Source organism: Solea solea, chromosome 13, assembly GCF_958295425.1.
Source record: "Solea solea chromosome 13, fSolSol10.1, whole genome shotgun sequence".
Classification (NCBI taxonomy): domain Eukaryota; kingdom Metazoa; phylum Chordata; class Actinopteri; order Pleuronectiformes; family Soleidae; genus Solea; species Solea solea.
The window spans coordinates 19,279,939-19,307,448 of NC_081146.1; the positions used below are offsets into that span (position 1 = coordinate 19,279,939).

The 27,510-nt window shown below is 40.7% G+C and overlaps 1 protein-coding gene across 4 annotated transcripts in view; it reads left to right on the forward strand.

The window, feature by feature from the left end:
- LOC131471017 (intermembrane lipid transfer protein VPS13B-like) overlaps nt 1-27,510 on the forward strand; it is a 309,917-nt gene that overhangs the window by 190,191 nt on the left and 92,216 nt on the right. For all 4 annotated transcript variants that reach the window (XM_058647216.1, XM_058647213.1, XM_058647215.1 and 1 more), the window contains exons 33-37: nt 3,525-3,651; nt 4,624-4,767; nt 19,727-20,065; nt 20,490-20,904; nt 21,018-21,155. In XM_058647216.1, coding sequence (XP_058503199.1) covers nt 3,525-3,651; nt 4,624-4,767; nt 19,727-20,065; nt 20,490-20,904; nt 21,018-21,155 — 1,163 coding nt within the window. The remainder of the gene's footprint in view (nt 1-3,524; nt 3,652-4,623; nt 4,768-19,726; nt 20,066-20,489; nt 20,905-21,017; nt 21,156-27,510) is intronic.

The window sequence follows — 27,510 nt, forward strand, 5'->3', positions numbered from 1 at the left end:
TTATTATCATGATTTTCAATTGTCGTTGGACAACAGTTGAGTTTTACGAACTTGAATAACATTGCTGCTAGTATAAATCATAGCACCTCTTGTCAGGTGCTGTTTGTGTGATCCGCTGTGTATATACCATAATTTATCTCATCAGTCTTAATGTGGGAGCAACATGCAGTTATTGAGTTAGCTCCCTATCATGGAGCCTTCATGCACAGTCATAATTACAAACCCTGTCATTTTTTTTTATAGACTCGGGAGCTAAAACAAGCATGAGTGTAACAGCCTGTTTGGCCCCACATCCTTTTTTCCCACTCATGTTTTGGGAGGGAACAGGCCCAAAACTCACAGAATCACAGGCAAAGAGTCCAGATTTGTTCCCTGTCAACTAAAAATAAGCCTTGTGGAAGAATGTTGTACAAAATCAACATGGGCCTGATTGAGACTGAGAGCTTTCAGGTCATCGGAGCTTAGAGGCTGGCTGAGATACTCACACCTTTCACACACACAGAGCCACACTCAAGTGCACTGTAAGGTACATGCACACAAAACCATTCATATTCATTATGAACACTATTTTCTTGTTGTACACACACACACACACACACACGCATACACACACTTGCACACACTGATAGTGTTTGGAGTGCTGCCAGGAAAACAGACTGCTGCTGCTGGTGATACTAATGCTGAGCCCTCAGCTCTCGGACTGCAATAAGATCCTTTATTGTGACAACCACTCAAGATTTATTTAAAGGAGACTCCATTCTTTCAGTAATTTTTTTCTGGTTGGGGGTCTAGCTACTGTGGACTTTTTAGTAAAGACAAACAAAGTAACCAAAAAAATGCAAGTTGGTTTGCCTCCTTTGGATCATGCAAATATTAAAGTGTTGAAGTGATTGTACACTACATTAAAAAAAATGGAACACAATTTACATTTACAAGTGCTTCAGAAGTTGAGAGAAAATAGGAAATGCTTTCTTAAATCAAAGTTTTCATAATTAGATCTTTTAAAATGACGAAGACAAAGGAGTAGTTTTGATAATCTGGTCTTCACTTGTCTTGACCTTCTCCAACAATGGCAGCCCATGTCTGTTGTTAAATGGCCTTTCTAAGTAGCTCACATGGACCTTAGGTTGGTTCTAAGCTCTTCCTGCTGTCCAGCAAGTCTGACAAGCATGTATGACTTAAGGGCTACTGCGGCTTTAAACCTCTTTCATCATTTCTTTTTTGCTGTCAGTTTATCTCTGTCGTTGAGAACATGGCCGCCCAGGCCTAGTGCCAAGGCCGTAAGGTCACACTCACGGCTTCAGAACATTCTGAATTGCTTTTCAGAAGAACCAACCCTTCATTAATAGATTTTAATATCTGTTTAGAATGTGATTTTAGGATGACTTCCACAGGTACTCAAATGGTCAATACAATATTATACTGGAAAGGTCACTTTAAATGAGACTTGTTGTGGACTATGTATAGTGATTCATTATATAATATCAGAAATATGTCTTTAGACACAATCAATTAATCACTTTATATCCAAATAATGATATTTATCCACACCTTTCAGCAAGTAAATTATCTGTTGGTGAGGTTTGTGATTTTATCCCCAAAGCTTAGTTTTAGCTTACAAAAACTAATTGAATGTGACTGTCATTGACTCTCTGTGCCATGAACAGCACTGGAGGCCCTGTTGGAAAATGTGCTTCGCTGTAGTACTGTATGCTGCACTCTATACCCCAGCCTCAGTCACCACCAACCTAGTCACAAATGAATATGTGATTTAGAATGTTCCAACACACGGAGGAAAGCCGAGTCAAGTTCACAGCTTTACTTGTCGGTTGCAATCACCAGCAGAAATACACCACCTTGGTTGCAATTAGTTTTGACATGCACCACTTCCAAAGTTCGCACCTTTCCCTCATTCCCTACATTGATACCTCCTATCCGCCCCCACCCCCCTTGGCCCAGCTTTGAATTTGAGGCATGTTCACGCTGCAGTTTTTTGGGATCATTTCCAGTAGTTGCGGATCTGCAGTGGCCTCAGTTGGCTTCCTGAGGTTTTGCGAGGAAATTCCTGCATCGTGGATCCACTGACAGGATCTGTCCTCGTCACAGTGTGTAGTTGCCGGTGAGGAAAGACCCTGTGTCAGGGAGCTGTGAACTCTCTCATCTTTTCTCCGGTCAGCTACGTGGTGCAGCCTCTCTCTTCTTTATCTGCGCCCCTGATATTTCCACTCACTGCACACACTGTAGCTTTACATGAAAGAGAAATCATTCTTTCCATCTTCTGTTTTTTTTTTTTGTTCCACGCCCGTTCAAAGGTGCATGCACACAGGCACACAGAGTTCTGCGGCCTAGTCAGAGGCCCCCATGTTACTGGTAAACCGAGACTCACACCTCTGAGCCTTGCTGGTGAATGATAGCACCTGTCCGCTGCAACAAGACACTTGTTGTTTCACTTCATGTCTGAGGAGAGATTAGCCAACACCAATTGGCCTCACAGATCATTTAACCTCAGAATTAGGCCTCCTTCAAGCACTCTACGTAAAGAAATGTGTCAGAAAATAATCCCTTAAGGGCATTGGTAATGCACATTTGTGTAGCAGAAGTGAATATGATATTGGCTCTGGTTAAGTACTGTACTTTAGGCCACCTAGAAACAGGGCTTTTTTATAATCGTAGCCAACTATAAATATTGGAAGCTGTACCCCTTGATTGTTTTAATAGCAGCAGATGTGGCAATTAACACCACCTTATAAAGCCCACTTGTATATTTGTTTTACTGCTAACAAATGTTCCCACAAATATGACCTGATTGTGGGAATGAACATTAGTGAAATGGAGAAAGTTGATGTGAGAAGGTTTCAGTGTGATCTTATGTTTACAATTTAGGGGTGTTCCCAAATGAAAGTTGTCAAATAACGTCTCACTCGCTCTAAACCCTGTTCAAGCATGCACCTAAGATGTGATAGACCAGAAATTCAAAAAACAAAACAAAAAAATACAAGAAATGTTGCAAACAATGTCTTAATTTGAGTTCAGCTTGTCATTTTACAGCTTTGAATTTGAAAAGCCAGAACAAGTTTTAAATATCTGCTTGTCAGCTAAGGGCATAACAATTGCTCAGTTGTGAGCATTTTGTGGTTTTGTCTGTACTGTGTTGACTTGTCATTCTTTGACAGAGGGAAACGTCTTAGAAAGATTTTACAACCAGTAATCAAAACTGCGTATTAGTAAATAAAAATGGGTCGTTTATAGTTGCAGAGTTTTATAGTGTAATGCTACATTGAGTGCAACATGAAGATTATAGACTTTAAAATTAAAATGTAATGACACATTTAATAACTTTTTGAACAAAAATGGCTTCAAGACCTGCATAATCTTTGTTGTTTGTATAATGTTCTCCAGATGTTGAAGAACTAGTCCTTTAGTATTTATTTGATTTTTAAGAAAATGAACGTCATCATACTAGTGTTCAAATCAAACTGGAGAAGAAACAATTAACAATTCAACCGTTTATCTTTCTCTGACAGTATTAAGAGGCACCAGGAGCGCCGGGCTATCCTGACACCAATCCTGACCGAATTTTCTGTTCGAGTGACGGCAGCCCCAGCCATCATCTTCAGCAAGAACCTCTCTCCCGACAGCGGACAGACAGAGGTCAGTATCAGCACAGCTTTTTATCCTACATTTCATTGTCTTCAAATTGTCCAAGATAATTTAATGCACTGTTGCAAAATTAATGTTCCACATGAGAAGGATTTTAGAAATTCTCTCTCAAAGGTTGAATATTTCCTTCATGTGTTTTATAGAAATCTCTATAAACTACTTGCACTGAAATGTTCAACCCTTCGACCATAACCTGCTGGTTGTGATTGCAATCATTAAATAATAATCCATCACTCATATGAAACTAGACATCGATTGGATGTCAGAAGTAAATATGTTTTGGTTCTGAGCATACAGTAACTTTCTCATTAGGAATCCCTCAGCCAGTTTGCCATGTAACAGAGGCTTTTGACCTGCAGAGTTCAAACCTTTCTGCTTGTACAGCTGATGTTTTCTGGCACAGCTGTCGGAGACTTCCTGCCTCTTTGATGCTTTGTCCGACCACGCTAAAGTGCCCCTTGACAATGCATAACAGCTAATCCATAGTTTGCACTAACACACGTACCCACACACACAGGTCTGTGTAGCTATTCTTCTCAGGACACTGCGTTTACTTCTGTTCATCCGGACAGCCTAAACATAGCATTATTATGGTTTAACCTAAACCATAACTAGTTAATGCCTAACCTCAACCACTATTCAAATATCAGCCTGAAACGTAATTATTTATTAAATGTCAAACGCCCTGCCCTAACATATTCCTATAACAAATTTGAATGTTTTTGTTATATTTTGATGTCAGTGATGATCTACACAGAAGGAAAAGAGAAAGAATGGAACAACTGAGTTAAACGTAGCAAGAGAGTTAGAAAGTAAATAGACTAATTAAATGCATACAAGTAAAAAGTAAGCGGTGCATGAGTTCAAAAACAAAATCCTGATGTGTCACTGAATGCTTTTCTTGCTTCCTCCACCCCCCTCTCTTTTCCATCTCTCCCTGCACTATCTCCTTCATCTCTCTAGGAGGTGGTGGTGTGTGGTCACTCTCTGGAGGTGAACGTGACCAGCAGCCTAGACTTCTACCTCAGCGTTGGCCAGGTGAAGCTCTTACAGCAGCTTCTGAAAGACAACATGGTGGGGATGGATACAACCGAGAAAAGTGCTGAGGTAAATACTGCAGTAAATAAATAAAAGAACATGTGTAGTATGACGTGTGTTATAAAACAAACTTTTTGCTTCCTTTGCATCAAAGTAGTTATACATAAACATGAAGAAGAAACAGTCCAGCACGTGAGTCCACTTCTTGGCCCTAAAACCACCTAGAACCGCCGTACTGATATGAATAATTTGAATAATCGCTTGTTGAATTTTTGCCCAAAAATCCACCAGGACTCTGTTCTGTAAACACTGCCCCTAACTATGGCCCCTGACTATTTTGGGGTGAATGTAACATTTAAATATTTACTCACTCAGAGCTAATGTAGCCTTAGTTTACTGCTCTGTGCTCAGCTGCAGCTTTCAGGACCTTTCCTATATTGTTTACAGGGACAGGCGCCATTTGCTCCGTCTCATCACTTAATAAAGCTTTCTAATGGAACACAATATAAAAATATTTACCATCTGTGGTGAGGATAGGCGTCATAGAGGAGTGAAGGGGACAGAAGGAGAGGAGAGGAGAGGAGGGTGAATGGAGTGAAATTAAGAGAGTTACTGGTGAATTTACTGTTATCTCTGCTTGGGATTCTTCACTGAAGCATGTGTGCACTGACGTATAATGGCCACATCAGATGACTCAGATCCCGTGAAGCAGTGGCAGGCAAACAGTGGCCTCTGGGCCTCAACTGGCCCTGCAAAAAAAAGAAGTTCACCTCAGTGAAAGCTTAAATTTCCTTTTCTAGTTTGCAATTAAAGACAGCAATTTGCACCTCAAACACAAAGACTGAGAGTCTGGTAAAAACAGCCTGTTCCTTTTTTTTTCTAAAGCCACAGCATAAGTTGCTTAGCTCTCACTTTGAAATCAAACTTAAAATTCTCTACAGAAACTTTAGAACTTGTACACTTCTAAAGTCATGGAGACCTATATGTTCTGATAGTTTGATGATTTCTTTTATTCATTCATTTATAAAGTCAGTCTTAAGGAGGTGGCTGTGGTGCATCTGGTCTTGATTTTCAGCGATCTCTGAGCCCTCACCCTGACTTGTAATGATTCATGGCTTGATTCTGTTGAGGTGCAGCTAACGGCTGCAGAGGGTTCATCCAGGTTTAAGGCAGGATGAGAAACTTCATCAGTTATTCTGGGAGGTCCACTGGCAATGGTGTTTTTAAAACGGGTTTTTACTCCATTTAAGAAAGATCATACCGATTGGACTGAGTTGTTTTTTGTAGAGAGTGCACTTTTCCATTCTTCCAAGCAAAAGGTAGTTCACATAATGCAGTTCTGTGTGGAGGGTGAAGGGTATTGCTCAAAGGCACTGTGACAGTCACTCTGGACTTCAGCCTTGTCTCACAGGGAATAGGTATTATGAATTTTTTTGCTAAACATATCTGCATCTCACCACCATGTTGACGCTTCAGTGAGATTAAATGAAAGTGGAATGACCTCAGATCTTATCATCCATCCACAGTTGGTGGTAGAGCTGGCCACAGTTGGTGGGAACGCTCTTGTTTCACTTTTTAACTTTTATTATTTCATATTAGTTTCAGGTGCATTATACCATGTCCATTCAGTTTTATAGTAGTGCCATAAGAGAGTGTAACAGAATCATTAATGCTGAGGTCAGCCAGTATGTGTCCTCACCTCGGCACAGCTGCACAGCACAGAGGTTATGCAGAATAAGTGTGGCTTGGCTTTTGAATTTTTAGGCTCTGTGTATAACTGTGTGTACCTCTATCTATCCCAGTGTCGTAAGTCTCTTGGCGACTGCATCTGTCCGGCAGTAGTGAGGTCAGTGTGAGTTAGACATGATTGGGTCTAGTGCATTCTGCTCTGCAGAAGCTTATTCTTCAAGCTGCAGAGCCCTCTAGTGGTGATTTTAACTACAGCATTGAGTGGTTAGATGGTTAGACACAGCTCCTGCGGGCAGCTTGCCTCACTGTCTGTCTTGCCAGCAGCCGGTTGTACCCCCTGCTAACACATTTGACACATTGCCTTCAAGTAGTACAGTATGTTTGCTGAGTTTGAGTTTGAGGTAGGGACAGGTTGCAAATGATAATCCTAATGTTCAGATGTATTTCCATAGACAGTTCCCACAGTCTTACGATCTGGATGCGAAACATGTGTCTGTTTTTGTTTGTTTTTTCTTATACTTATAGCATTTGACAGTTTTGTTTGTACTTCCTTTATACACCCTGTTCAAAGGATTCAATTTAAAACAGGTCCCGGATCTTAACCATCTGGTGCAGAGGAATTGTTTTTGTTGTTGTGCTTCAATAAAGTATCTCAGCTCTCACACTCAGCACTGTCCCCAGTTAAAGTTTAAAAATTAAACCATGCCCCTTGCTCACTCTCTCTTAATTCCAAATCTTTTCTTCTCTTTTCTAAACTTTTTTTCCTAGAGATTTTGAGAACATTCTGCGGGCCTTGAACAGATTCTGTGCAGATTTCATTGCCCCTCACAGCTGTGTTTTATTGTCTGGGTTAATGAATTTGTTTTGTAGGGACTTTTGGGTTCCCTGGCAGTGGTGAGGCAAGCCAGGCGCGTGGGCAATGTGTGCAAGATGTGTGTGATTTCAGTCATTTCTAGTCACTGAGCTGTACTTTATGAGGAATCCGTAGTCACACACACACATTCATGACCCTGCCATATAGTATATATACAGCACTCCATTGTTGTTTTCCCACAATCCATTACATTCTGTTATTATTCATTGTAGCCAGTTGTCCACAGTTTATATGCACGTTTCCACTGAATGCATGACTGAGATGCAAAGTAAATGATTTCTGAGCAGTCCATGAGCTGATTTGTTGCTCTCTAAATCATTGCATTATTAGGATGTTTATCACAGCATTAGCCACAGTCTGTCAAAGTCTGACTTGATTTCTGTAGGTTTTGGTCGGTGTTAATGGTGATAAGGTGAAGCAGGGTTTGAGATCAGGCAGCTTTCAGCAGCAGGAGGTCCCTCAGTCTGGGAGTTATGAATAGATGATAGAGCAGCTTCTTGGAGTCACTGTTCTTTCAATGGCACTGTCACCTGGCAACACAGTGTGTATACGCGCTTACACACATGTCCACACACACTTTCACATGCATACACGTTGTCCCCACATTCCCCGCATGGTAACAGTCTGCAGTCCTTTATTTGAGAGCCAGCCCTGTAATACTGCTTTATGACTGAACAGCTGACGCGAGTGCCTGGTTGTGCGTTTGCATGCTGTGTCTCAGATCTGCTATGACGTTATTTGTTCTTCAGAAAGAGTGAAAAAGAAATTACGGATTAAAAGCAGCTTCTCATTGCCTGGCTCTCATCTCTCTAATCACTAAACACTTCTTCCTCTACAAATATATCATTCTCTTATTTACCAGCTCAGTGCCAGCCGTCTCTTCATGTAGATTTACAGTGAAAGTTTTTATTGTTGGCACCAATATCTGCTTGTTATTCAGTTGCCATAATGACAAGCTCCCACAGTATTTTAGTAAACTGGTAAGGAGCAGGAAGAGAGATTTTTTTTTTTAAATGTTTTCCTCATCTCTTTCTCTCTCTCCCTCTGTCCTTACACACACACACACACACACACACACACACACACACAGAGGCAGCTCGGGTCAGCCATGTGCTAGTACCACAGTGTGAGAGGAAAATACCCTCTGGTTGCAGGGGAAGTCCCGCTCTGCTTCATCCTCCACCTCATCCTGGGATGATTACACGCATGGGAAACAGGGCTTTAGACTTCCTCCAACTCTCATGCACACACTCACGATGCCAGTGCACACACAAACACACACTGAGTTTGTACCCAGGTCCGTGATAAAGTATCTGGCATCACAGGAAACTCTGAATTAAAGTTTTTAGTAAACACAAACGGTTAAAGAACACTCACCCTCACCTGCCTTGTATCTAGTTTTCTTACCTTGAATTTCTTTCCTTTTTGCATCACCAGTAACACCAGTTGACATTATCTGGTAACGTGAAACGCTGTCTGAAGCCACTTTTTCTTTTCTTCTCAACGCACTGCATATGTTGCTTTCATCCATCTCATCATTCACTCCTTTCTTTGTCTTCTTTCATTTATCTGTTTTTGACAAAACTCCTGGTTGGAAAAGTTTTGATTCATCCAGAGCTGACCAGTAATGTATACAGTGGAGAGGCTTCCTCCCCTGGAGACAGATATAGTTTGACAGCGTGTGGGTTATGATATAATTGCACTAATATATCTTTGACTGCTCTTTGTCCTGCTCTAAGGAGGCACACAGGGTGCACGCTCATGCAAAGCTGGTGTAACACAACATTTAGACTTAGCGGGTGAGTGCTAGCCAAGATGATCTACTGTGAGAAGTGAATTTACAGTAGGCACAACAAATCTGGTCAGTAGCTGATTTGGTTTGTAAGTGGGTTTGGACGGCAGTTTTTAAGTTATTAGTGGGGCGGAGGCAGTGTTTTACTGATGCATGTCTTTTTTGTGTATAACATTCACACAACCACAATGAGCTGCAGTTTAATGTGTTTGGACAGTAAAGGCTTTTTTTTTAAGTGTTCTTGTTTGCTGTGTTTTAAAGCTATCTTTAACAGAAAATGATGAGAAACCACAGCTTAGCAGATAAAAAAAAAAAAAAGCAATACTGTCAGTAAAGAGGCCACATATGGCCCTGGCTTAACCCTTCTGGATTACTGCTAAATAAAATAATAATACAAACTTCTCCACCTCAGTCTGTCATCCAAATGCTACTAATTGTTAACATTGTGGGAGCTTACTGACCTGTTCTGCTCTTTCGTATTACAATATAGCTCTCATTTGTGTAGACGCTTCAGCCAGAATGCTGTAGCACATAAAATAGCTTATCTAAGCCTCAGTGTTTTTGACAAGCTTGGCTCAGTTAAGGCAAAAATCCTCAACATTTTACAGTATATTTAAAGAAAACCCTTTCCAAGGCCGCTCCTCTTTGTGATGAGTGTTTTATATTGTTTTATAGTCGTTGAGCTTTGAGAACTGAAGTTTCTCTCTTGACTTCTGATCTTTTCAGGACAGTGAGGTGTCAGAGGAGCACTTATGCACTCTGCTGGCCAACAGAAATAGGGAGACATTAGATGAGAGTGAAAAGGGCAGACAGACTCGAGAGACAGCTTGTGAAAGGATGGACAATTGACAGAATGCAAAAGGGTAAAGCAGTGGAGAAATGTGAAGAGATGAGACGTGACACAGTGAGAAAGAGAAATTCTGAATTTGGGGTTTGCTTTGATTTCTGGCTCTGTGTAAAGTATTTGTCCATAAATGAGGGAGCTGACATTCCAGAAGGGTCAGCTCTTAACCAGTCGGCCTGGCTATTAACCCTCTCTAAGGGCCAGATCCCTTTCACCCTGACCTCTTTCCATCCTGTGGAGCAGTATTTTCATTTGCCCTGTTGCTGTTAAGAGTAATAATAAATAAGGCTCCTTGCGTAGACATCTCCTTTTCCATTTTGGCTGCCTCACATTGGTTAAGTAAGCGTTGTTGTCTCAGCTTATCTTAAACATACATATTTTCATAGCCAATGTTCATCTCACTGCCCTTCTTTTGTTATGAAACCGTATCTTTTTTTTTTCTTTCTTTTTCTGTTCATGTCTCACTGACCCTCCTGTGTGAATCAATTGCTAATTGACAGCCAGTCATAACAACTCACCTTCCCAACGTTTATTCGCTGCACCACAACCAGGTTTCTCCTCAAAGCATAACCGTGGCACATTCTTAAAGTGGCCCCTTGGAAACTCTGTCTATTTGAGATCAGTAGCAGCTGAATTTGCTCTGTCCTCAATCAGTTTTGGCAAAATTGGCGTGAAAACTCCAGATAAAATCACAAAGGTTGGAATTCTATTAGAGACGTGAAACAAACGGCGCCTTTGAGGAGAGGGAGGAGGCCCCCAACATGAACCCTGGGATCGGGTGTCGACTCAGGTGAGGAGTCAGGAGTGCTCGCTTCTTCCCTCCCTCTCTCTCTCTCTCTCTCCCTCTCTCTCTGCCTGCAAAGGAAACAAGGTCACACACTCCAGGGACTAGTAAAAGCAGGTCACACCAGGCCAGCTTGTACAGTCACTTATGTATACACACCATAGTAGGCTGGTTCAGTTAAAAAGCCCAGAATGTTTGTCTGAAGAGGTGAAAAGAGGAAACTGATTTATTTTACTACACCTTACACCTGTATAAGCAAGCGCCCACCTAGAATAACAGGTGATGTAGAGTATTGGGTTTTCGCTCTTAAACTTGGATAGTGTAGTAAAAGTGTGCATGTGCATTAGTAAAGGCCTGCATGTACTGTACCCGTGTGACGATGCCAGTGAACAGTAGCTATACTTTTCCCTCTAAATGATTTTCTCCTGAGTTTCTGCTCTCATTAAAAATAAAATAAAAAATAATAAACATTGTAAGTTTCCACATGCCATCTCAATTGGAGCCACTGAGATTTAATTAAGTGCAAAACTAATCCTATATTCAGAACTCAACAGAAGTTCTGTATTATTATCAGCTATTTTGATATATTCATCAAACAACAGAGCAAAGTTTGCACTCTGAATGTTGTGATCAGTATTTTATAAACCAAAATATTTTATTTGAAATAATCAAGAGATCAATCAAATGACGATTAGAACTGACTATGACGTGTTTTTAAGTGAGTGTTTGAAAAACTAAAGCTATCTATGAACAGATTGGTGCTCGTAACTGGCCCTAAAACCAGACAGGTAGCATGTATCCATATGATATCCAATTCAAAAACATAACGCAGATGTTTTGGATGGTTAAGGAATGGGTTTGATTTTCTACAGTTTGTCAGTTTGGAGCCACTCTAATAGTGCAGGTGTTGATATAAAAGATCACTCGAGGACACTTGACATATTCCAACACTAAATTAGTTCTGTTTTTAAAGTAAATTCTTGTTTAAATTTCAGTATTTTGAAATTCTAGTACTCCAGCCATAACTTTTTTACACACCTGAAATTGTTCCATCTCCCACAATCTTGTCTTCTTGGACAGTTTTTGTCCATGCACAGGTTCTTGTGGACAATGTTACAGGATTGAATTCTGCTTTTTGCATTGATTTATCCTTCCCCCTTGTCCTCTGTGTCCCCTTATCAAGGCCCTCCCTGTTAGCCCAGATGAGAGGACAGGGGGTCTTACATCATTCTCCTTTGAGAATTGAACGTACAGCAAATGAGGGCCTTTGTTTCACTCAGTACTGGGAACACATCCAGACAGAAATTAAAGGAAGATTACTTCAGTCCTCCTCTTCTAATTTCACCTCTCTAAATAGACACACCAAGCCAGGATTGTTCTTGTCTCCACACTGCTCTCTGAATTTGTGTGCAATCTTTTGCACATTTGTGTGTGCACATGTTCTCTTAGTGGTGAGTGTGCACATGCTCACAGTTGTTTATGTGTTCATGCCTACACAGGCTGGTATGCCTCCAAGGATATCTTTTTTGAGCCACACAACACGAGTGTGTGCGTGTGCGCATGCGCACAGGCTCCCTGGAGTGTGGGCTGATCACAGCAACATCACTCACAATCCTTACTTAGACCACCTGGGGTTCATCTGCACATCTCAACCATGCACCTCCCAACCCTGCACCTCCCACCCTGTCCTCCTCCAAACAGCCTCATCTCACCTCAGGTCACCATTGTTTACCCTGCTGTTGCTGTTTCCCCATGACCTTGTTACTAAAGCAGAGAAAACAGACATGGCCGCCAGGCAGCGCAGGCGCTTTCAGAAGACTCTCCATGACCTAATGAAATGCATCTCTGCAGCTTTTTGAAGTCTCTCAGACGTCTGCTTTGGTGAACTGCCGAGTCCATGCTGAAGACAATGCAGTTTGAAGTCTCTTTTGTTGTTTGTTTTTTCGAAGCATTATGCCAAAGCTAATGATGTTAAGTTGAAAGCTTGGATGAGTGATGTTGAGGGACAGGCAGAAACATGATGATTATGCTGATGCGCAGCCCTTTTGCCATAATATGTGTTTTCACTGTGAGCATGTTTGTGAGTTGCGATGTTGCCAAAACTCTCAAGCAAGTTTGCTTTTAGTTAGCCATGGCACAAAACCACTTTTTTATGTCTGATACTGATACCGATATCACAGCCTTGAGTATCTACCGATATGATATCTCCCTGAAACAGACTTTTTACAAAATGATACCCATCTGTTTCGCTTTTTTCTTCTTTTTTCTCAAAATAACTCCACATATCTCACATGATCATTGCAGCATGGCAGGCATGCACATCCCCTCATTCATAGTATGTTTACTTGATGTTGATGGCTCAAGTCTCCCCCTATAGCTTGTGCTTAGTGATGCCCTTGCGTGATATTTAGTGTTTTATGTTATGTTTTTCTGATAGGGTATTTTGACCAATATTGAATCAGCTCATCCCTATGTTTTAATTAAAACCAGTGATTCAAGTTAAAAGAAATCACATCGATTTAGTTCATTCATGTTTTTAATCAAAGACACAAAGTCATGGTGCAGATACAAATGTTCCTCTGAAGCATAACCAGTATCAGAATACACAGACTTTTCCACACCAACACTTTATGGATGTCATTGTTCAAAATCAAGCCCACCTCACACTTGGCATGAGTAAACACTGAATCCTGACTATCAGATTAGAAAATCACCTCCACACAAATCTCAGAACAGAGTAGAGGTAGTGTCAGTTAATGAAAGCCAGTTGTTCTTTGTCACATACACTTGGAAAGAAAGAAGATTGGATAAAGTTTGATGATGACTCTGCTGCTGTGGAAGCCAGGATCACTGTAATAAAGACAGACCCCAGGCTGCTCCTGTCTCTCATTCACTTTTTTTCTTGAGTGTCTTTTAATTTCACCATCTGGCTTTCATCTTAATTTAATCAGGTTGCAGGTGTCCAGTTATGTATGATAGGACATCTTTATCATCATATTCTTCCAAGTTTGCCGTCTGAAGTTAACTTTTTTTTTATAAAGTGTTATTTATCTTTTCACCCTGCTTTATTTACCATATGGCCAATATCTTGTTTATCATTAATGATGGAAGTATTTGGTGAGAAAGTCCATTCAGCGGCATCCTCGTCCAGCCAAAAGATTATGTCGGTCGAGAAGTGTAAGTCTGTGTATCATTTCTGAATAGTTACATCATGGTGGTCAGGACACTTTTCCCCTGTGTTTGTTTTCACTAACACGGTCATGGTATTAATCTAGGAATTGTCTTCTGGCATTTTTAAACACTTCCTTCAATGAGTAATACAACTACATTGCATCCTGCTTATACAAACAGCCAGTGTTTTTCTAGTGATAAGGGGTAATTCCTATGTGTCCTCACTGTGACCCCCCTAACTGAACTGCTGGATTTAACCGATGGATCAGAATCAGGGTTTTGGTCTAGATTGGTGGATCTGTTGACGACAACTGATGCAATACATCTCCCATTGAGCTGAAAGGGTGGTGTCTCTCATAACTTTTAAATCATTCTTGATTGCCAGAGATTAGGAGTGGGGCATAGTGGGTTTGGCACGGCTCTCCAAGGGCCTATAGAGTCGTACTGGGAAGGTCTCTGTGTCAAATGCAATGTGTTGAGCACAACACTACAGCCTGCTAAATGTCAGAGCTCTGGATACAATTCTGTTCTACTAAGCAAAGGCAATCTGCATTTTCGTTGTGCCAAAATATTTGTAAGTAAACTAATGTCGTGTGCAGGCGTACGGGAAAACAGGTTTGAAGTTCAATCAATTATAAAGTCTTTGGCCTCCACGTCTTCCAGAGCCAGGTTTTTGTTGAGCGGAATCCTGTAGTTCCCCATATGGACAACATTAACTCACTCTTTTTACAATTTTTCTTTTCATTCTCCAGCCTTTATCATTTTGCATCTTTGTGTTTGAGCCAGGGCTTTTCCAAACCATAAAGCAGCCGAAAACGGAAGATCATCATCTCTGCATTCATGATCTTGTTTGTTCTTCTGTTCTTTGTTTTTTTGAGGTGTTTTACAGGCGTTCCTCTATTCACACCAGCCATGTCATTCTCAGTCTTCTCCTCTCTTCTCTTCTTCATTAAGTGTTTCCGGAAAGGAAAGGATTCAAACTGACCCAATGCTTTAGGAATGTAAACATGCATAAATTATTATTGTCACCGGGATGTTTGCTTTCCCACCGTATGTCATGTGGCATCAGGGGAATAAAAATTTCTGACATGTTAGGCAACATATTCTCACATTGTTATTTCTCTTATCCTGTCCAAATCACAAATAGGAGGAGGAGGGCACAAGGGAGAGATGTTTGGGGGCCCAGAGAGGTCAAGATATTTTGGATATTGCCTCTTATGCTTATTTGAGAAACACCCAGAAGCAGTAAACCAACCAACCAGTAGTATTGCATGGAAGGAGTCTGTTAAAATGGCCCCACTTGGCACCCAGAGTACACTGTGTTTAAAATACAGTTGACAGTCACTCTGAAGCACTTGACATCCATTTGCAAGCGCAGGTCACGACCTGCCATTGCGTCTTTGTTGTGGTTCATCTGAAGTGCATCGCAGGTTGCCTTTGTTATTGAAACAAAGTTGCAAGTATTAAATGGCTGCCTTTGATGTCCCTTTTTGTGACCGCTGTTGTGGCATACAAAGAGCAGTGACTTTGTATTATGAATGTCTTCCCCCCTCTGTTCTCTACAACCGAATGAGAGAATAAATTGTGGCCTTTATGTGGCTGTTTGGTTATTATTATTGGGTTTTTTTTGTTTTGTTTTTTTTTGCTTAACATGAGGTATTGCTGCATTGAGGTTTTCCTCCATCAGCACAAAGGCACAGAGGCCTGTTATCAGCTGTTTGGTTCTGGTAAACAATAATGGGTAGCACAGTGGAGGCCTAATCTGCCAACCTTGATGTTGTTAAGATACAGAAGTCCATTCAGGCATCCTGCAAGCGAGAAGCTCAACTGAATAGTTCTGTCAAATATATTGAGTAATCTGACCTACCATATTTTTCAATGGGAATTCTAGAGAGAACTTCGGAAATGTGCAGAAGGTGCAGCTTACTTCACTGCCACTGCTTTCATGTAATGCTAATAACTGCAGTTTGATTTCTCTCTATTGAAACTGTCATATTATCTCTTCAAGCAGAAAACAAGCATATATTTTTCCCACGAGGGGGACATTTTATGAGTTGACACCCAGAGATAGAAATGTACTACATGTGCTTAGCTTTTCTATTCAGAAGAAAATATAACAAAGTTAAAAATTCTGTCTGTAATTTGTTTCTGGCTCTCAGTGACAACTCTGTCCCCACATGCATCAGTTTCTTTGAACAACTCTTTAATTCTCTAATCCTGTCAAGTCAGCAAACTTTAACAGTCATAGTAAGTCTAGTTTATTTCTGCCTTGACCCATTTCTCACAATTAGTAAATATACCGTATGTCACACAGCCAACTTTTCCTTCCACCAGTTTATTATATCATTATATTATTTATTCTGAGTCTGCATCTGTTTCTCCGATGATTTTTTTCTATGCTAATTTGTATTTTGTCATGCAAATGATTATTTTCTTCTTTATTGACATACCAAGTGAGCAGCACACATATGTTGTAAGGTTCTTATTCTGCGCTACCTTCAACATAGTGACTAGTCCTTTTAATTTATATTATTTGATCTATTTTGTGCTCCTAAACCTGGCAGACTGGAAATGTTAATTATATGATTTAGCAGCATTCAAGGTTCACTGGGGATATGTGGTTTTCTAAATGGACTCTTTTGAAAGGAATAATAGTCACCTTTGCTACTTTGTGTTTATTATAGTCCTCTCTACCGACTACCATGGATTTCCCTACCATCTTAAAACATTCAAATGTTCATGTTTCCTGATAACTAAACCTGAATTGCAACCTACTTTTCATTCATCTGGAAACAATCAGCTGCATATGTGGTATTCAGATGTAAAAGCTATGTTGTCATATTCAACTAGCTAGCCAGCACTGTAAACGGGTGGCATTTGGATGATGTGACATTTGCTTCCACATATTAGCTTCCTCTCGCCAAGCAGTTCTGAGTAACACTGACAGAAATAGGGGTCAGAAGTCATACAGATGCGCTCTGATATGATTGGCACTTGGGAGCTGCATGGTTTTACACTTTGGGGATTATCCTCCATTTTCCAGAATTTTCTGCCTAGAGACTCTGAGGGGATGACTTCATGACTGGCCGACTGGGGCAGGGGGGTTTTGTGTGTCTGTGTGTGTGTGTAGTCGCACGTTCATGATCACAATCTACTAAGTCCAGAGACAGATTGCATTGGGATCTGGAAACAGCGCTTCAGTGCAACCATTATATAATATAATAGAAAGTAATGGTAGGAAAAGGGGGATTTCTGCTGGGACTATGCCTGTAGTTGGAGTAAATGTTTGTATTCTAAATTTATTGCCCTCTGTCAGTGAATAAATTGGCAAAAGGTTAAAGCAGACTGTATAGACCATGGAGCCATAGGTTTATGGTTTTTTTTTTTCCCTGTATATTCTTATTCTCTTATTCAAAGTGTAAGCACAGTGGAGTTTTAACTAAGTCCAGGAACACAGGGAATGATGCAGTTGTGTGCTTTAAAACTCTAGCCGAGATCAAACCCTGGGAATCCAACTGACTTCATGTGTGTTTATGTGTCCATGAATGTATTGATTGCATGTGTTGATTTAAACTATAAGAACTGTGCACTTGGGTATGCTTTTTCATTGTCTCTTTTCCTCTATACCCCCATTTGTGCTCCCCATTATCCCTTATTCCACTTGTAAGCACATCTATATATAGAACAAGAATTTGCTTAGGGGGCACTCTCTTAGTAGTGGTGGTTAAAAAGAAGACCGGGTATTTGCTGTAATTGTAAATGCATGTGTACAGCCTAAGCTTGGGAAGAGGGACAGAGAAGCTTCAAGAGTATCTGGCAGTTTCTTCTGGCGCTTGCCCTTTCCCAGCTGCTGTGCAGCTTATTTGTCCCTTTCAACGTGGGGCGCTCCTCAGAGTGGACATTTTTCCTTTGCCAAGTACCTTTTTGAAATACCTCCTTACCTCAATACAAGTTTTACCCGCTTAACACAACACACATGGAGACAGGTCCAAGCCCTTTTCTGCCTTCTCTCCCCTCCCCATTGCTTGGAAAATCTTACATTTCTACAGAAAAGGAGTGCACACATCCTGTCCTCATTAGGAGGCAATTCTATAGAAGCCCCACACATGAGCCAGGCCGAACAGAACAGGCGGGCGGGCGGGCATGCCGCGATGTTTTATATGGCTCTTGTTCTTAGCCTTTGATGACACTGTTTAGAATAGGAAATATCTAATAAGTCAAGTATTCTGTCTAATGTCCTGCCAGTGGGTTTAGTATTTGCCTGGAGGTCTTGAAACACTATCTCCACCACTGCAATAATATACATTTAAAATTCTCATGGAGAGGGCGGGCTGCACGATGTAGAGAGAGAGAGGGGGCATCTGAGAGAACATGTTATAATAGCTACCATGTGCATGTTGGGGAAGACAAGGGTGGGATATGATGGTACACACCTCTGTTCTTTTGAAAACTCTCTGTGTGATTTTTAATCTTTTCATTTATCATAATTGTGTTTCCAAAGGCAGCAGTAGCTAATTGGAACTGACATTGAATCCTTTAAGACAGACAAGAAACATGGGGTAAAGCCCATAATAGTAGGGCAACAATCTTGTAATAGGTATTGGAAAAGGATAATGACAACGATGATGTACTAACGTGTTTTTTTATGATAGACTTATCAAGCATGATGGAGCAATTATATGACTGCTCATTTCATTGAAGCAGCAGTTGGATAAACAGAATCTTTTTTCATGTCAACACATGACTTCTTCCTCCTCTGCTTTTTCTTCCTCTTCTTCTTCTTTTAATCTTGCGTCCTCTCCCTCCTTCACTACTTTTGTGGTGTTGTTTTGAAGTGGCTGTTTCTTAGCATTGACAAAATAATTCCCATGTATTGGGAAACTTTTTGGAAATTAAAAGCTTCTGTTTATCATTTTGTGCAAATGTGTCAGTTCTACATAAACACACAGCAATGAATATTAGCAATTTAAATGTCTGTTTCCAGTCCCATGGGAATCAGTGGCAGCTTCTTTATAGTTTCGACAATGGCGTGCTTCAGTAGCCGATTAAAGAGTTCTATTTTGATAGTTGAAACTAAGCAACCCACTCACATTGATTTATAGCATCTGTCCCTAAAAGCCTTTTATTGCCACAATGGCTGGAAGTCTCCTGATATCTGTTAGTTGGAGCCAAGCATAAAATCTCAGCTGCTTTATACACAATACCACAGTCAGTGGATGAAACAATTCGATTTGCTGGGGTGAGGCCCTTTTGTAAAGACGTTTCCAATATTGCAAGAAGTGCAAAATGATTTTTAGACCACAGAAAAAGTCCCAGAGCATGCCTTTAATGTCTCTGCGGTTATGTGATGCTCTCCTTCTTTGGTCAATTTGTCCATGGTCTCAATCAAACAAGTTATTTGGTTTGTCCTCTTGTAAAGCCTAAATCCAAACTAGAAACATTTTTCCTCTCAAAGAAGAGGAAGAAATGCTTTCATCCATTTTCATTTTATACTCCTTACCCCCTTCTGTAATCCAGACAAAACATATTGGTTTGATTTGAGACAAAGCAGTTTGTTTTAATGCAAATTGAATTCCTATGTTTGTCTTCGAGATGTTGCTTTTCTTTAGTCACACAGGTAGCAGGTCTTTGTGCACGTGTGCGCATATGTTCACATGTGTTTTGTAAACACACAAATTATCTTATTGATGAGTATGAATAATTGTCACATATATTAGCCATATTCTGCCTACTTTTTCACTTGTTGTCATTGATTAACATCTTAAGCTTACTAGCATGGAAACTTAACTCTGTCTCTATAGACAGCAAGCAAAGCACTGCTGACTCCAATGCCCCAGTGAACATATCCTCACCTTTTGTTGTTTCTGTGAACAGGTGCGGCGACATGAGCAGAAGCATGGTAGTCGTGACCGAGCAACGGGTGTTGACTCCTCGTCACGTCACAGTGGAACTGGGCAGGACAGCGGCTTTGGCAGCGACAGCGCTCGCATCCGCATCGTTCAAATAGAGCAGCAGAGTGGAGCCAGCCACCACTGCATTGCTCGGCCCTCCTACAAGTCCACTATCACCAAGAACCTCAACTTCATCCCTTTCGACATTTTTCTCACTGCTAGCAGGCTGTCTGTCATGACCTATGCCTGCTCCAGTTCCTCAAAGACCCTTTCATCATCTTCTGACATCTCCTGCACACTGGAGAAGGAGGCTGGGGATAAGGTAAACTAAAAAAGATGTTCACATAGAAGCTCTCACATGTGTTAAAATATTTCATTCCATAAACAGTAGCAATCCGTGTCATTCATGAGAGCAAAACTTTCACGTCTCCAAATGCACCTTGGAATTTTCCAATCAATGTCATAAATTACAGTTACATAATGTGGCCTGAGGACTGAGGGTGTTTTCATACAATCTGAACTCTGAAATACTGACATTTTATTCCATTTAAAAAAAAAAAAGACTTCCCCCTCAGCTTGAATATAAAACTTTAAATACTTATAAAGGATCTTTATAATACTGGCAGGTTACAGTGGTCCAAGGGTCCCTAATAATGTTTCCTTTATCTTAGTGAATCTATACAAAACAAGGTTTTGTGCAAGGTAAGGTTTGGCTCATTATCACTGTTGCATCTTCATTGCATCAGGTGGGAAAAGGTGCCCTCAACCAGCCTGAAACCCTGCCTGAGTCTTCTCCAGCCCCTGCCTCTTCAACCCCAGAATCTGCTCCAGCTGCACAGGATTCCCTCGCTGGCCTGACAGCTGAGGACATCTTTAACAGCAACACATCCCAGCCAGCTTCCCCGCTACTGAGAGGTAGCCTGCTCTCCCTGAATGGACTCCCAACCCCCAGTCGCTCCTCAGCTCGCCAAGCACTGGGTGTGACCATAGTGAGGCAGCCGGGGAGAAGAGGGGCCGGGGACCAGGTGTTGGAACCCCTCCTTTATCTCCAGGTGATGCAACCATCTGCTCTGCTCAGCTGCCACCATCGCAAGCAGAGGATGGAGTTGTCTGTATTTGATGTGGCCTTAAGGGGAGTAACATCTGACTACAAGTGTCTAGGTATGTACCTTATTCTCTTGAATGAAAATTAACATGAGATATATCAGCATATTTGCTTGCTCTGTGTTTGTTCCTTTTTGTTTGAATCTCTTCATTTGTCAAATGTTTTCTAGACCCAGGAAAGACTCTGCCAGAATCTCTTGACTACAATGTGCTTTGGCTGCAGACAGTAGCAGGAGAGGTAGACAGTAAAACGGGCATTCCTCCCCCTCTGCTTTGCCTCCAGATCAAAGATTTCCTCAACGGGCCAGGTGACGCTCAAACACACGCACACCCACACCCCAGTGTTTCATGCAACTTCTGTACACTCATGCTAACATGCCCGTTTACAACACAGAGCATTTGCTTCTCATTAAATCATACTTCAGAGGGTACTGCTGTGTTCACTGCTGTGAAAGAGCAAGGGTAGAGTTCACACATTGGACAAACACACACCATAGGCAAACACGAAGGTTTTCTTCTTCTTTTTACTTTGTAATCATTAAAGGCATTTTAATGGCATAAGAAATGTTTTCTTTAGGAGGCCAATGATATGGCTAATATTAGTCACTTTCAACAGCCTTTGTTGATTTACGTGTGTGTGTGTGTGTAACACCATGTTCCCGAGGATTTTTCCTTTCACAGGGTGGGGTTTTCTATTTTTAGACTGATATCATATCCATATGAGTAGCTTTAAGCTAAGGTTAGTGACCTACAGGAGTGGCTGACATTTTACCCAAACAGATCTGCAATGAATAAAAGTGTGAGTGGGCTGCAATGAGAATACACAATCTTCTTATTCATATGAGGTTTCGTGGAGTGTGTAGGTACAAGACATCCTTCAGAGTTCAGCTCCCTGAATCTAGCAGGCCAGATGTTGCAGAGGCATATACACCGACACTCAACAACGGATATACTCTGACATAAAGTCCATTTTTCCCTCCACATGCATCCAATCATGAACACATATTGCAAATGTATACACGTAAGAGCTCCAGGCTGGACACGAGTAACCCCCTCGCCTGCATGCTTCCCTGTTGTCAGCAGAGAGCCCTCAGCTGCTCTGTCCTTGTCTAATCACGCAACACAACCCAGCTCTTTGTACAACGCAGCAATCACACAATTCAACCTCACACCTCACAGCAATGTCAATCTACTCGTCATTCCAGAGGACAGTGGCAAGCACAATCTTTCTATGAGACATGCTTCACAACTGAATTTAAGTCAGGTTTTTATTTTATATGGCATATCTCTGATTGGTATTTGTTGTTAACATATAGTACATATTGGTAAGATAAGGGAAGGAGGCCGTCCATCAATATAATGAGGTTCTACTGACCTCTGATCTCCAAACAGCACTGGATCTACTATTTCCTGATATTCAAAAATGTTTTTTTTTCCACTCAGTTTATTTATTTGTTAGAATTTAATGTTGATTTTGTAACATCATATCATTTATTAATCAGAAGAATCAGTACCTGTCATGTCTCCAAGGATAATTTGAGTCACGTTGTTGTCACATCTGATCCTGGTATGCAGTTCAAGTACAGATGCAATTACAGTCAGGTGTTTCCCTTGAACTCGTAAAGAGCAGAGCTACCCCTGTCTGTATGATAACTTCCCTTATAATCACACTCATTCATTCTCCCCACATGTTCACGGAATACACACCCAATACACACACACACAATACATAGTCCTCCTCCCACTCTCCCCCTCCCCAAATGACTCACACACAGAACCCAGACACAGTGTGAGGTTGCCCCAGGTCAGGCTGTGGTGGAAATATGTAGGACTGACCACACATGCTACTGGTCCCCCATCACCCACACACACACAGTGACACATACACACATGCAACTGTCTTGTGTTGTTGTTGTTTAGTTTGAAAACTGCCTGTAGGGAATAATTTCCCCCCTCTGAGATTAAGAGGGAAAGGAAGAAATTACAAAGCTCAGGAGGAATCGGTACAGTGATGCTCACTGTGATGGAATATACTAAATTGCTATTGTTTACACAGTTTCATGGAGATAAACGGGAATCACTTTCAAGCGTGAAACTTTAATGAGACTTAAATGAGGCTTCACTTTCAGCAGAAATATAAAATAAAAAGTATAAAAAGTTCAATCCTGAGCTAGAGAGACACGGTTTGATTCCTCTGCCGAGTGGAGTCAACATGGATTTGCCTGTTTTGAATATTAAAGAAAAAGGGCAAGGATGAAAACAGAAGGGACAAAAAAAATTTAGGAAGAAAAAGTATAATAGATATTTTTATTTGTTACATGTTATTTACTGATTTACTGAGATGATCGCTCACTGTCTGTTCGTGCTGCGATGTGTATGTATAAAGTCTGGCTGTGCTTCATATTTGATTTATTTCTTTGAGGTGCAAACAGAGAGCAGACATGAGCCATGAGGCCATGTCTTGTTGTGTGTTTACAGCAATGTGCTGACAATTTCAGCAGCATTTGCTCTGCAAGACCAATCAAACTTGCCCTCCCAAGGATGCTGAGTGGGAAACATTTTTAACATGTGTACAGTACTGTAAAGTGGATGGTGTTTCAGCACTGACCATAGCAACTGCTCATCACACACACATAACATATCTACTGCTAATGCAGATACAGACAGGAGGCCAGATCTTTTTTATTATCCAGAGCCATGAGGGGTTCAAGGCTTGTCCAGCAAACACATGCATGAGGCCAGGCTGGGTTTGTTTTTTCCAACATGAGCAGGATTCACTGATTGACCAGTGCAAACACACGAAAACATACACACTTCATTCTCATCTTTCTTACTCAGTTCCAGTCTGGAACAGGGTCAGTGAACAAGTCCAGAGGTAACTGCTACCACTTGGAGATGAGAGCTCATCCAAGCCCTCCGCAGAGAAGCAGCAGGTGATAGATTAGCTAGAACAAATTGGAACCATTACTCTCCCCTGTCCCTGGCTCCCATCAAGCTATGATTTTGTAGAAATGTTGTCAGTTACTGTATACAAGCGTGTACCCCTCCGAACCTGACCAGAACCACTCTAATTTGAGTCAGATGGCATCTGAGGTGCATGTCACTGGCCTTTAGTTGGAATGAGGCTTTTTTGTAACAGTGGGATTCTACAGATTTTCCTCAAATAATTATTGGCACTTACAAACACAGACATCCACACATACACATGAGCCCTGTGTAATCGGAGTCATTGCCACCTGTGTCTGACACAGACTCGCTGCCATCAAGAGTCAAGCGTAAAAAGTCAGCTCAAGAAATCAAGTGGATTTGGAATAAAAACAACACAACACACACACACACATTCCTGACACCAGGTTCAAAGTGGGGTTGGCTTCATATATGACCTTGCCAAAAAGGCACATTAACCTGGGTTATAAGCATAGTTGATCCCCCCCCACCAGATATATTTGTATATGTGTGTGTGGTGTGCCTCTGTCAGACCTTGATCTCCCACTTTCTCCAGTGCTAATAGAGGCTGACACCTGAGAAGGGCCAGTCTCTGATTCCGCCAGCCTGTTCACATTAGGAACCTGTTCTGTAAGCTATATGAACATCAACACTACCTCTCAACCTCCAGGCTTCATACTTGCTCCTTGGATAGGCCTTTCACTGGCAGGCTTCTTAAAACCCCCAAAGTCTTACAACTGAAGCTTAAGTTTTCCAATAAAAACAGTCGCGTGTGTGAGTGCCACTGTTTGAAAATATCTCTTTTAAATGCACATTCTTGGCAATAAACGTAGCGCATGTTTTCCTATTTAAAAAAAAACAAACAACAAAACAACCTCAACTCTTTGCCCTTTTAAAGAATAGCAGTATAATATGTTTGGACATGTTTTACTTTTAGTTGTATTTTTCCTATTGTTTTTCAGTTATACAGTGTTAAAGATGTGTAGTAGTGTACCTGAGTCTTTGCTGAACAGCTATGTTTCACTTAAATAAACGCCACATTATGCATTTTGAAAGAAAAAGTCCATTATGACTTGTAAAAACCTTTTTTTTTTTCCTCTTGTGAGGTTTTGGTTTCCTATTTTAATGTGTCCTTTGCCTGGATAGTGAAACCACATGAAACATATACTTACATCAGCTCTAGAGACGCCGAAAGACATGATTGCATTTGAATTCTACAAAGATTCACTTTTTGTCTTCGCTCCAGTGCAGTAAAAATGAGGCTGATACAGTCAGAGTGAAGCTGTCTGGCTGCTTCTTCCTCTCCACTTCCTCCATGGAGAGTTCACACAACTTGAAATCCATAAACAATTTAACCCATCATTTAACGATGCAAAGGTGAAAACAGTTTCCTTTGAACGTATTTGTTAATATCTTGGGGAATTCCTGTAATATAAAGTAGTAAGTGTGTCAATCATTTCAAATGCAGCATGTAACATGTCTGTGGTCAAGTCATTGGAAACAGTATGATTTTTATGATTTAATGAAGCCACAATGTAATGTGCTTAATTCTTTTTCCTATTCATTATAAATAATGTCAGTGAAATGGTTTTAGGAAACAGACAAACCATTTTGATGGAAATTGCAATATCCTTCCTTGCACCATGTGTAGTTAACAAGCAGTTAACCACAACATCTTGATGCATCGTTTTCTATTGTGCTCCAAGAATATAAAAGCTAGTGGTGTATTTCTTACCCATTAAAAGCCTGACACAAATACAGAAAAAAAATACAGATAAGAGACAACTCCTAACGTGTCTGTCTGTATATCTGTGAATTTACTTTATCTGTATTTTATAATAATTCTTATAAATTCTACATTTGAATCTGTTTTTAACATCAAAAAATATGTAAGATGTAGCAGGAATGATTCCATATTGTGCAGAACATACTTTTGTTTATGTTCCACTTTAACACAGGGCCATTGTTCTGATGTAAAATAAAATAAAATTAAAACTTTATTAGATATTTGTGTTGCACACGTTGGCTTCATCACAGTTAGAACCAATCAAGCAAGCGTGTGGTGATAGTCATGTGGAGGATTACTAGAATTAGTGAAACTTGCTTAGGTACAATGATTATTCAAGGTTTTTTTTTTCCAAATGCTCAATTGGACACAATTGCAAGGTAATGCAGAATTCATTGTGGTTGTCTAAATTTAGTGTTGATTATTGATCATGACATTCTGAAAGGATTAAGTGAAAGTGAAAGGTTGATGAAGTCTGTAAAAAATTGATTGAAATGGAAAGCTTGCTGTGATTAATCAGGCCAAATGAACGTCTGATAGACAATATTGCCACTCCTGAACAACCTAGGTCTTAGTGTTAGCATAGGTTTTTTGAGTTGGGGGGCAAAAAGAGACTCAGAGAAGAAGGGCAGTCAATACCCAGAGCCAGGTCTCTCTGTGCAGAGAGATAGACAAGGTCTGTTATAGAACAGGGAAGGGATGATGAGTTCAGGGAATGGAGGAAAAGAACAAGAAAGAAAAAACAGAAACATGGGTGGAATGAAAAATAGAGGTAGTGGATGAAAGACATTTTGGATGGCGAACAGGAACCTGAATGAAAAACTGCATGCATGGTATTTATTCCACCGCTGGAACATTTCCTGGTGATAAGTCAAGTGGAAATGATAAGCTACATTGCACAGTGAAATCCACCTTTGCTTTCCTTATTTACACTGGTTTAAATGAGAAACAGTCAGTGTTTGTGTGTGCTTGTGTGTTTGTGTGGTCCAGAATTAGCTGATGAACAAGATTTGCTTATGCAGTCAAAGGGCATTTTGGTGACAAATACTTCCTTATCATGTAAATCATTAAATTAATTAAGATCAAGATATGCTATGTGATTAGTTTAATGAGAACGGAAGACAGAATGGAGACAGAAAATATTTGTGTGTGTGTTTGTACCTGCAAACCTGCCTGCTGCTCTCTTGGCAGCGTTCCTGGTTATGTCATCCAAGGCTTCTATCTATGGAGACAGACAGACAGGAGGCCCCAAACCATGAAAAAGCCTCTAAACACCAGTGCTTTGATGAGACCATGAAAAACAACTGCTGTTTTTGACTTCCTTCTCCCATCATCATGACCAAGTGGAAAAATGTGACAATGGAAGTGGTGTAAAACGGCATTGAGTTAAGTCATGTGTCTCTGCGAATTCCAGTCAAGTGTTTGAAGGCTGCAGAGCATCAGAAAGTAAGGGAGAGGTAGAACAGGGGATGCCGAGGAGTCTTGGAATTATGTGGCTGGATCAGGAAAGGTTTTTCTCCTGCTATTTCGCAGTGAGTTCACAGCAAGACAGCCAGCAGTTGTGCCTGTACATAGTACATCGTAGAAGTGATTGAGACTGGACCCAGCTGTTATTTACCAGGTCCTTGCATGCAAGCTGAGTCATTAGAAGCGGAGAGGAGTTCAAAGTTTTATTTACAAGACATTACTTTGCAGCTTTTCATGGCACCAGAGTGGTGCAATGATGAAGACAGATGGATTGTGTCCAGTTTATAGTAAATTTCCACTGGACAAAGTAGGTTTTAAGCAAGAACAAGGTCCCAGCCAACAGTGCATTTATTAAATTTTCACTTGGGTTTAACATAGTTCAAGGCATCTCGCTTTAGTACTGTCGAAGACTAAACAGTTTGTTACTAGTTTTGCTAAACATCAGAAATTGGGTTTTTTCTGAT